Source organism: Babylonia areolata, chromosome 12 (assembly GCF_041734735.1).
Source record: "Babylonia areolata isolate BAREFJ2019XMU chromosome 12, ASM4173473v1, whole genome shotgun sequence".
NCBI lineage: Eukaryota > Metazoa > Mollusca > Gastropoda > Neogastropoda > Buccinidae > Babylonia > Babylonia areolata.
This window is the reverse complement of record NC_134887.1, coordinates 8,576,220-8,588,796: the sequence shown is the minus strand read 5'-3', so window position 1 is coordinate 8,588,796 and position 12,577 is coordinate 8,576,220. Positions and strand designations below refer to the sequence as shown.

Below are 12,577 nucleotides of genomic sequence, written 5' to 3'. Positions count from 1 at the left end.
GAAAGAATTGAAGCGTAAATTCGAAGGAGAAGATATTGATGAACATTTATAGGACGATCTGATAGAAAATAAAGGGAGTAATCAAGAGAGTGGCCAAGATGCGACTGTCAGTGAGTGATGCCGGCTGTACAGATGTTAGCAGACGACAGATGACCGAATTAGCAGCAGAGCGATATTCTTGGCACGCAGCCAACGCGGTCTGATGAGAACTGAATCAAGTGACCGTGTGAGAGGGGTGAGGAGGAGGGGGGTGGAGACTGAGGGGGCGTGCCCTCACATCCATCTTATCACTTGGAGAAGTCACAATGTATTGTGTATCTATCTCTTAAAAAATATATATATATATTGTGGTTGTTCTAGTATGATTTTGTGTTTGCAGATATCCATTTGTCCAGAAAATATGATGTTTTTGTGCAAATTACCTGACTAATGTTTGTAATGAAAAAGTTGAAAATGTGACAAAAAACAAAACACTGATTTCAAAACAACAGCATGTCACTAAAAATATATAAAATGGGAAAACAGCATGTGTTTTGTATTCTTTATTCATTTACCTTTCAGAAAATATATACTTTTATGGGTCTTTCTCCAATAACAAAGAGCACAGAATTTTTTGAAAATTTATACCCGTTTTTTGGGAAAAAACCCTGGCAAATAGATTTCACTTAAATCTTATTTTCCTGGCAGCGAAAGGGTTAATGAGTATCCTGTACCAGAAAATGCAAATGGTTACAGGTTTATCCTTCTTTAAACAGACTTGAGTTATTGTGTCTTAATTTCCTTGTCAGGTGCACTAGTGATATGGAAAATGCAGTAATTGCATACAGATTGTTCATTGTTTTAAAAATGAGCATGTTTGTGTTTGTATGTGGATGACTGTGTGTATTGGTGGTTTTGGTGTGTGTGTGTGTGAGAGAGAGAGGCTATTCAGGTGTGATAATCATCTACACTTATGTGACTGAAAAATAAACATTTGAATAAAAAAATATTTATCATGTTATAATTTCAGAAGGTTGTAGTGTATGTGTACATGTGTCAGGGAAACTGACGTGTAATAAAATGCTTTTTAAACAAAAAGAGGATACATATGCATGCCCTCTCCTAGTTTTTTTTTTTTTTTTTCCACTGAGCTCAGGATTGCACCACAGAATGCATTTAACTTAAATGTTCACTTTCTGCGCTAAAACATTGCACATGCGCAGTGAAAATAATTGCAATTTTTCATCAAGAAATCACAATGACAGAGGGTTTGATACACAATAGCCACTTTAATAGTCGAAAACACAGATATTAAAGCTAAACCAATTATTCAACCATGGAATTAACATAAAAGCAACATTCAAATCCACAAACAATGAACCCTAGAAGATAGGGATAGATGGGGGATGTGGGAGTGTGGGGAGGGGAAAGGGGCTTGAAGTGAATGACAGGATGGGGGAGTGTGGGGAGGGGAAAGGGGCTTGAAGTGAATGACAGGATGGGGGGAGTGTGGGGAGGGGAAAGGGGCTTGAAGTGAATGAGAGGATGGGGGAGTGTGGGGAGGGGAAAGGGGCTTGAAGTGAAAGAGAGGAGTGTGGGGAGGGGAAAGGGGCTTGAAGTGAATGACAGGATGGGGGGAGTGTGGGGAGGGGAAGGGCTTGAAGTGAATGAGAGGATGGGGGGAGTGTGGGGAGGGGAAAGGGGCTTGAAGTGAAAGAGAGGAGTGTGGGGAGGGGAAAGGGGCTTGAAGTGAATGACAGGATGGGGGGAGTGTGGGGAGGGGAAAGGGGCTTGAAGTGAATGACAGGATGGGGGAGTGTGGGGAGAAAGGGAAATGAAAATATACATGTATTCATAACAGTCATATAATTTTGTATGCATGCACACACACACACACTCACAGTCACTCACACAAACTGATCTTCCTTTTTTTTTTCTTTTTTTTTTTGAAACAAAGATCTTACACTACAGTAACAGAAAGCTCACCAGTCTGTTTTGACAGGATGCTGTAATTTTACCAGTTTACTGCTTCGTCTGTTGTTTTGTTTTGTTCATATACATATATATGTATAACCTTATTTCCATTGTTCTAGCAGCTTGGTTAGTGATAAACACACACACAAATATGTGACACAGTAAGCGAGTATCATTTTCAACATTATGTACTTTCACAAAGTTTAAAAGACACAGATTCACATACAAAAAACAAAATTGATCTGTCATAGTGTCATAGTGTCTTTTTTTATGTTGGTGTGCCTGAAAAGAACAAATGGAGAAATCAGCTCATGAAAAAAACATACATCTGCCTGCTTGTGACTTTGAAACAAGAATTGTCTTGAACACTGAAAATGGCATCAAAAGATTGAGAAATAAGTAAACCATAAATTTCTAGATGAAAAAAGGACAGGAAAATTCATATTTTCTCTCTGTACTCAAATGAACTCAAGAATGGTGAGTGGAGGAGTGATGTCATGCCAGGAGAGAGCAGAGTCAATGGCGACAGTGAATCTTCAAGAGAGAGACAAAGGCTGCATTTGTGTTTGAACAAAAAATATTTCCTGCAATGCTAATCAATTTTCTGACCTTCGTCTTTAATCCCTGATCAAACTAACGTTCACTAACTGCGGTCATTAAGTGCCTCACTGCATGCATCACTGGCTGACGTGAGAGAAAGAGGGAGCATGCATGTGAGCTTGTGTGCATGCGTGTGAGTCCCATTAATAATAATAATGGATACTTATATAGCACACTATCCAGAAATCTGCTCTAGGTGCTTCACAAAAACGCTTTCGTTAACATAAAACATTATATCTATGTTACAAACACACACACACACACACACGCACACACACACACACTGCATACATACATTTTAACATACATGTGTATCTACAGCTACCCTAACACATACGCACACATAGGCAGGCACAAACTTGCATAAACACACGCACACACAATACACATTCATATACATGCATGTAGTTATGTGCACATACATATGTATACACACATAGTCAAGCACAGCTGACGAAAAGGAAGTGGACCTGCCACAATTGAACTTATTGCTGAGGGAAAAGGTGAGTTTTGAGACGAGATTTAAAAGATGCAAGGGAATCACAATGACGGAGGTTATCAGGGAGCTTGTTCCACGTCTTTGGCGATTGAAAAGAAAAGATCTTCAACTCATTACTATGCAAACACTTGTGCACACACACACAGTTGCAGAAAGGGTGGAAAGCTAATTTTCTAATTTTCCTCACTCCACACTTCACTCTAATTTTCCTCACTCCACACTTGACACTAGTTTTCCTCATTCCACACTTCACTCTAATTTTCCTCATTCCACACTTCACTCTAATTTTCCTCACTCCACACTTGACACTAATTTTCCTCACTCCACACTTGACACTAATTTTCCTCACTCCACACTTCACTCTAATTTTCCTCACTCCACCCTTGACACTAATTTTCCTCACTCCACACTTCACTCTAATTTTCCTCACTCCACACTTGACACTAATTTTCCTCACTCCACACTTCACTCTAATTTTCCTCACTCCACACTTGACACTAATTTTCCTCACTCCACACTTCACTCTAATTTTCCTCACTCCACACTTGACACTAATTTTCCTCACTCCACACTTCACTCTAATTTTCCTCACTCCACACTTGACACTAATTTTCCTCACTCCACACTTCACTCTAATTTTCCTCACTCCACACTTGACACTAATTTTCCTCACTCCACACTTCACTCTAATTTTCCTCACTCCACACTTCACTCTAATTTTCCTCACTCCACACTTCACACTAATTTTCCTCACTCCACACTTTCACTCTAATTTTCCTCACTCCACACTTCACTCTAATTTTCCTCACTCCACACTTCACTCTAATTTTCCTCACTCCACACTTCACTCTAATTTTCCTCACTCCACACTTCACTCTAATTTTCCTCACTCCACACTTGACACTAATTTTCCTCACTCCACACTTCACTCTAATTTCCTCACTCCACACTGACACTAATTTCCTCACTCCACCTTCACTAATTTCCCTCACACTTCACTCTAATTTTCCTCACTCCACACTTGACACTAATTTTCCTCACTCCACACTTCACTCTAATTTTCCTCACTCCACACTTGACACTAATTTTCCTCATTCCACACTTCACTCTAATTTTCCTCACTCCACAGTTCACTCTATTTTTCCTCACTCCACAGTTCACTCTAATTTTCCTCACTCCACACTTCACTCTAATTTTCCTCACTCCACACTTCACTCTAATTTTCCTCACTCCACACTTGACACTAATTTTCCTCACTCCACACTTGACACTAATTTTCCTCACTCCACACTTCTCTCTAATTTTCCTCATTCCACACTTGACACTAATTTTCCTCATTCCACACTTCTCTCTAATTTTCCTCATTCCACACTTGACACTAATTTTCCTCATTCCACACTTCTAATTTTCCTCATTCCACACTTCACTCTAATTTTCCTCACTCCACACTTGACACTAGTTTTCCTCACTCCACACTTCTCTCTAATTTTCCTCATTCCACACTTCACTCTAATTTTCCTCACTCCACACTTGACACTAGTTTTCCTCATTCCACACTTCTAATTTTCCTCATTCCACACTTCACTCTAATTTTCCTCACTCCACACTTGACACTAGTTTTCCTCATTCCACACTTCTAATTTTCCTCATTCCACACTTCACTCTAATTTTCCTCATTCCACACTTGACACTAATTTTCCTCATTCCACACTTGACACTAATTTTCCTCATTCCACACTTCACTCTAATTTTCCTCACTCCACACTTGACACTAGTTTTCCTCATTCCACACTTCTCTCTAATTTTCCTCATTCCACACTTCACTCTAATTTTCCTCACTCCACACTTGACACTAATTTTCCTCACTCCACACTTCACACTAATTTTCCTCACTCCACACTTGACACTAATTTTCCTCATTCCACACTTCACTCTAATTTTCCTCACTCCACACTTGACACTAATTTTCCTCACTCCACAGTTCACTCTAATTTTCCTCACTCCACTCTGGTCACAATGGGTACCGGGCTTTGGTCAGGAAAGATTTAAACAGCTGAAGGAGAGGACTGAGCCCTGCAAGCGGATCACAGCATGGCGAGCACGCCACAAGCCCCACCTTCCTACGGCGGGCCCTCGACACGGCGGACATGAAATCACTTCCCCCCGGACGGCTGTGGGACCTGAATAAAAACCCTCAGTGGGAAACAACGGACAGCAGCAGCTGCCGAACCCGCGCCATGTCCAAGCCCAGGACGAGGCGAACGTTCTTCTCCTTGCCCAGCGTCCCAGCCCAGTCGACCACCATCTGGCCCCGGGTCAGCTGCCCGCACAGCTCCACTGTGGCGTAGGCGTCCTCCCCTTCCGTCACCACCGCCTGCCCCTCCTCGTTGTCCGCGGCCACAGCCACTGCCATGGCCAGGCCGTCGCACGTCCGGAACCCCGGGCGCCCCGAGGTTTTCCCCGTCGTCACGTCAAACTCCAGCGAGTCGCGCAGGAAGTTGGACCTGGGCGTGCCCTGCCCTGTCCACTGCTCCATGAACTCCTGCAGCACAGTCAGCACTTTACAATAACACGTCAGACAAAAAGCACGCAGGAACACACATACACACCCCCATGCAAGCGCGCGTGCACACACACACACACACACACATACACACAAAACACGCACATACGAAACAGATGTGGATCCATAGAATACGGACATGGAATGGAGTGATTCAATTAAGCTGAGGCTGCTTGGAAACAATTTTTTTTTTTTTAGATTTCTTTGTGCCAGGAATGAAAGAGGAAAGATACTGTGAAAACAAATGACTAAATAAGGAACTAAACTGTGGTCTAACGAGGGCAAAGCAATATATTCTAATCAGCTAAACAGTTGAGAATGAAGAAACTTGCAAAAATATTTCAATTTTGTAATATTTAAATGCTGGCATGCACGACTTATGTCTAAGACATCCCAGCAAAATTCTTTACCACAAGCAGCTTGTTCTTTAGTGACTGGGAACTGAACCACCTCAACATTTTCAGCTGATTTGTTTAAGACAATGGTCAGATTCTTCCAAACTGGCTGAATAAACATGGAAGAAGTTATGAGGGAGTGTGTGTGTGTGTGTGTGTGTGTCTGTGTGTGTGTGCAAGCATGTGCACAGATGTGAACGATGAATAATATGGATACTTATATAGCACCTATCTTCAGTCGGAGACCAAGCACTAAGCGCTTTACAAACTCGGGGTCATTTGCACAACAGGCTGCCTACCTGGGTAGAGACGACTGACGGCTGCCATTCGGTGCTCATCATTCGTTTCTTCTTGCCATTCAATCAGATTTCAGACACACACACATACACACTCAGACAGATATGTTACTTTTTTTTTTTTTTACTTGTGGGACCGTTTTGTTTATTTACCCCACCATGTAGGCAGCCATACTCCATTTTCAGGGGTAGGCATGCTGGGTATGTTCTTGTTTCCATAACCCACCGAACGCTCATATGGATTACAGTATCTTTAACATGCGTATCTGATCTTCTTCGTGCGAAAACACACTAAGGAGGTTCAGGCATTAGCAGGTTTGCAAATATGTTGACCTGGGAGATTGGAAAAATCTCCACCCTTTACCCACCAGACACGGTTAATGAGATTTGAAATGGGGACCCTCAAATTGACAGTCCAACACTTTAACCACTCAGCTATTGCGCTCGTCTGGGTGAGTAATGAATTTCTTGTGCATGCATGCGTCTGTGCATGCACATGTGGGTGTGAATGAAAACTGTCTGCGTGTCTTTACACTGTGCATGCACAAATGTGGTGTGCAAAATTATTCATTTCACCAACATGTTGATGGTTCCCTGAATATGGCCATGTTATGCCAATCACCTTGCACACACCACACTCCAATAACAGGGGCACATACAGCAGGTCAAGAAAAAACCCACAAACGTTTGGTTACAATCTCCGAACAATAAAACATACAAGATTATAAATGTCCATGATTAACTCACTCAGTACGGCCAGTCCTCTCTTCTCCTCTACACAGACCCCTCGGATGTCCAGTGGGTGTCTGAATGACCCAACCTTAAGCTTCCATCGACAGAATTGTGGTATTCTTTGTCAACATTCACCTCTTCAGTATAAGAGCCTTCCGCTTGCAATATTTTGATGATGGTAATTGGGGTGAAACGCTGTTAACGTTGTCTCTTTCGCCGTTCGTATGGAGAGAGTTAAGCTCCCACACAAACAGTGTAATTTGGAAAATTGAATTGTGCTTCCTGGATCACTTAAAAAAACAAAAAAAAAACAACTATTGAAGAATTATGATGGGAACTGAGAAGAAATTACTCCGGGATATCTTAACTGACAGTACTGAACCTTACGACAAAAATGAAATGGTACAATAACAAGAATGATAAACTATTTATACTGCGCTGAATAATGACAAAATAAAAATGAAATGGTACAATAACAAGAATGATAAACTATTTATATTGCGCTAAATAATGACAAAATAAAAATCAAATGGTACAATAATGAGAATGATAATCCGTTGCGACGATGGCCTTATTGGCCTCTGTGATGTACAGATCCAGATCGAGATCCAGATTTATATTGCACTGAATAATGACAAAATGAAAATAAAATGGTACAATAACAAGAATGATAAACTATTTATACTGTGCTGAATAATGACAAAACAAAAATCAAATGGTACAATAAAAATGATAAATTATTACACTGCCCCAATTCCTGTGCAGAAACAAATCAGAGCGCTTTCACACCAGTCGATCACACACACAAGCACAACTCTGACTCAGAGGGATGTCGAATAAGGAACTCCTCACTAACCCAGGACAAGTTGTGACGACAGCACACCTCAAAGGGCAGAAGACGAATGCTCTTCATACTGCCCAGCACAATATGTGCTGCTTCGGGGTCGTGGAAAAAGTTGAACTCAGCGCAGGGACTCACACGTCCCCTGGCTGCAATAAAGTAATGGAAGGGCAAACACTGTTAATTCAAAACTTTTTTTTTATGTCTAAGTATGAAAGTAAAAAATACATAGTCATGTAAAAGAAAAATGACACATACTGGATTTATAGTCAGCTGGCTTTATTACAAACCTATAGCTGAAACATAACATGGAATACATTTTACAAAAGCGTTTTGATTACACAGACTATTCTAAACATTTCTGTGTTTGTTTGTTTTTCAAATATACCAAGTGCGACTGCAATACTTAGAATGGATGACTTTTTATTCTTTGAAAAATTGTACATACTATCTTTCATTGTTCTCACTTTATATGTATTATCCTGTATGATGTACAATGGTTTCAATTTCAATTTCAGTCTCTCAAAGAGGTGTCACTGCATTCAGATACATCGGTCATCCATATACGCCACACAACATCTACTAGGCAGACGCCTGATCAGCAGCATAACCCAACGCACTTAATCAGGCCATGACTGCATGCTTACAAATTTGTGTAACTATCAGAGTGGACTTCTTCTCCAGAACTCTTCCAGAGGACAACACTCTCGTTGCCACAGACCATAGATATGTGAACTGAAGTCCTCATCTTCTTTTCTGTTATGATTCAAAGTAGTTTTCATGAAAAAAACAAAAAATGAAAAAACAAAATGTATTGATAGGCAAATTTATGCTAACTGATGCACCTCCATCATTACCTCTCACTTTCATAGCTATCATATAACCACCTTGTCATCCCCCCCCCCACACTCCCATTCCCCCCCCCTCCCCCCCCCCCCCCCCCCCCCACACACACACACACACACATGCACAGCACACACAATATCTTACCTTCAATGTTTCCTCCCATGATGACAACATCCTTCACTTTCTTTGAGAAGTCGGGGTCCAGATTCACAGCTAAGGCAATATTCGTCAATGGAGCTAGAGCCACAAGCGTGATCTCGCCTGTCAGATAAATGTTGATTTAAATGCATAAATCTCTCTCTCTGTGTCAAAATAGTAGAAAATGAAGTGCATGTCATTTTCAAATGCTTTGTCTGTATGACTATTTGGGAGTGTTATCTGCAGCTAAATGAATAAAATGAAACCTGAGCAAACAAATATAATGCTGAAGAGCAAAGAACTTAAGAAGGATCTAAAACCATATTATATTTAGCAATTTTTTTTGCATCTAGCATGGAGGACCTGGCACAACGGTCTTGGTGAAGTTAATGACACTGCTCTTACAGTGAAAATTTCTTGCAGTTTTATCTGTTTGACATAACTATACTGTGTGAACTTGTGGAATCATAAAATGTATGTTGTATATTGCAATGACTGCTTCAAAAAGATATGCAATGCATTTGTCAGTCAGTATCTCTCTCCGTCTCTCTCTCCACCCCTTCTCTCTTCCTCTACTTTTCCTAATAACTAGTACTGTATGCACTGACCTTGAAAACAACAAACCTGCTTTTAGGCCCACATGCATAGGCCATATAATTACTAAATATCATTGCGCCATATAAATATTATCTATTATCATTATTATAAGGCACCATTTGACTGAAGGCTTCAAAATTGTAAAAATTGTGTCAAAAATGTATAAAAGCAGATAGCAGAGTAGATGAATGGAATCACAGAGCTAAAAATGGTGTACAAAAATGTATAAAAGCAGATAGCAGAGCAGAATGGAGTCACAGAGCTAAAAACTGTGTTAAAAATAAATATATATTATAAGCAGATAGCAGAGCAGAATGGAGTCAAAGAGCTAAAAACTGTGTTAAAAATATATAAGCAGATAGCAGAGCAGAATGGAGTCAAAGAGCTAAAAACTGTGTTAAAAATAAATATATATTATAAGCAGATAGCAGAGCAGAATGGAGTCAAAGAGCTAAAAACTGTGTTAAAAATAAATATATATTATAAGCAGATAGCAGAGCAGAATGGAGTCACAGAGCTAAAAACTGTGTTAAAAATAAATATATATTATAAGCAGATAGCAGAGCAGAATGGAGTCAAAGAGCTAAAAACTGTGTTAAAAATAAATATATATTATAAGCAGATAGCAGAGCAGAATGGAGTCAAAGAGCTAAAAACTGTGTTAAAAATAAATATATATTATAAGCAGATAGCAGAGCAGAATGGAGTCAAAGAGCTAAAAACTGTGTTAAAAATAAATATATATTATAAGCAGATAGCAGAGCAGAATGGAGTCAAAGAGCTAAAAACTGTGTTAAAAATAAATATATATTATAAGCAGATAGCAGAGCAGAATGGAGTCAAAGAGCTAAAAACTGTGTTAAAAATAAATATATATTATAAGCAGATAGCAGAGCAGAATGGAGTCAAAGAGCTAAAAACTGTGTTAAAAATAAATATATATTATAAGCAGATAGCAGAGCAGAATGGAGTCAAAGAGCTAAAAACTGTGTTAAAAATAAATATATATTATAAGCAGATAGCAGAGCAGAATGGAGTCAAAGAGCTAAAAACTGTGTTAAAAATAAATATATATTATAAGCAGATAGCAGAGCAGAATGGAGTCAAAGAGCTAAAAACTGTGTTAAAAATAAATATATATTATAAGCAGATAGCAGAGCAGAATGGAGTCACAGAGCTAAAAACTGTGTTAAAAATAAATATATATTATAAGCAGATAGCAGAGCAGAATGGAGTCACAGAGCTAAAAACTGTGTTAAAAATAAATATATATTATAAGCAGATAGCAGAGTAGAATGGAGTCACTGAGCTAAAAACTGTGTTAAAAATAAATATATATTATAAGCAGATAGCAGAGCAGAATGGAGTCACAGAGCTAAAAATTGTGTAAAAAAATGTATAAAAGCAGATAGCAGAGCAGAACTGAGTCACAGAGCTAAAAATTGTGTAAAAAATATAAAAGCAGATAGCAGAGCAGAATGGAGTCAAAGAGCTAAAAACTGTGTTAAAAATAAATATATATTATAAGCAGATAGCAGAGTGGAATGGAGTCAAAGATCAACAAGCAGATGAAAACGAGCCGGATTCTGGCCCAGTTTTCTGAAGATGATATCACTTCTAAAATAAAAAACAACATCCAGCGTCAGCAGAACCATACGGAGGACTTTCATTCTATAGCAGATGTGCCTCATAAACTACATGCATTTATCTGTGCCCTAATTAGGATTTTTGTTAAAAACAGGGGAGCACTACATGCTTTACAATGACAGCAAAGAAAAAAAAAAGGGTGGGATTGCGCTGTAGCGATGCAATCTCCTCCAGGAGAGCAGCCAAACAACAACAACAAAAAAAAGAAAGTCTCATACCTGGGAACTGGTTGACGAGGCGGACAAGAGCGTTGGCGGCGTGCTCTGGCTGCACCTGACCTCTGTTCACCGGGCTGGCCCAGGCGCTGCCTGCAAAGCTGTCAAAACTGGACACTTTCCCCAGCAGTGAACGTGACGCTCCTTTGAACACTGGCACCTGAAGTCAAAGATGTTGATGCAGCTAATATAATAACATTAAAATCAGTAATGATAAAAAAACATAACAGAGATGCAACAAAAATGGTAGTCATAAAATAAAAACTTACTAAACTCTTCAACAAGCAAACTTTTTCTTTATGGATCTGTAAACATGCACAAAAAAAACAAAAAAATAAAAAGGAAATCACTGGAAGATATGTTTAATAGAAAATGTGTAAATTCATGTCATACAAATAATTTCAAAAGACATGTTCTTTGGAGCAGAAGAAACCATAAAAACTGATGCCTTCATTTGTTTCTTAACATATGTGGAAGAAATATTTATTGATTAAAAAAAAAACAAAAAAACATCACAGTAAAGTTCATACACACACATACAGAGTTCTGAAACACAAACAAAACACACATGCACAAACACACACACAAAACACAAACAGATGCACATCAACTCACATCCATTCGTCCACAGATCTGCAACACACGCAATGTGTTGTCAACCACATCGTCGATCCTGACGTTGCCACCAGCACAGGTAATGGCCAACACATCCACGTCTGACCGTGACAGCGCCAGCATGATGGCATGGGCGTCATCAATGCCGGTGTCCACGTCGATCACCATCTTACTTGGGAGTAGGACTGGGTCAGCCATATCTTTGTGCTAAAAAGTTGAATCAATAATACATATATTGTGTAAATCACTTACAGCATGCGGCAAGCACAATACATCCAAATTAAATCTCTGAAATGCTAGCTGTCCACAAAGAGCATGAATTTTTCTGTCAGTCTGAAAGAGTTACAGGAACAGCTGGTTTCAAACATACACGTATACACAAAAACATAAAATGTCACTGTCACCACTGTTGGATTCCATGTCTTCGCCAACATCATCATCATCATGAAAGTCACCCACCCTATGTCGTCATCACCCTATCATGCACGTGCTCCCAGGCACATAATTCCATGTCTTCGCCAACATCATCATCATCATGAAAGTCACCCACCCTATGTCGTCATCACCCTATCATGCACGCGCTCCCAGGCACATAATTCCATGTCTTCGCCAACATCATCATCATCATGAAAGTCACCCA

At 39.6% G+C, this 12,577-nt stretch overlaps 1 protein-coding gene across 1 annotated transcript; it reads right to left on the bottom strand.

Moving 5' to 3' along the window:
- Window positions 1-4,945: 4,945 nt before the first annotated feature.
- LOC143288040 (nucleoside hydrolase-like) lies at window positions 4,946-12,258 on the bottom strand. Its single transcript, XM_076596303.1, has 5 exons — window positions 11,938-12,258; window positions 11,326-11,482; window positions 8,870-8,986; window positions 7,895-8,028; window positions 4,946-5,594 (listed from the first exon to the last, which is right to left on the bottom strand). Exons 1-5 carry the CDS (start codon window positions 12,133-12,135, stop codon window positions 5,247-5,249), a joined length of 954 nt encoding a protein of 317 aa, XP_076452418.1. The 5' UTR covers window positions 12,136-12,258; the 3' UTR covers window positions 4,946-5,246.
- Window positions 12,259-12,577: the final 319 nt, after the last annotated feature.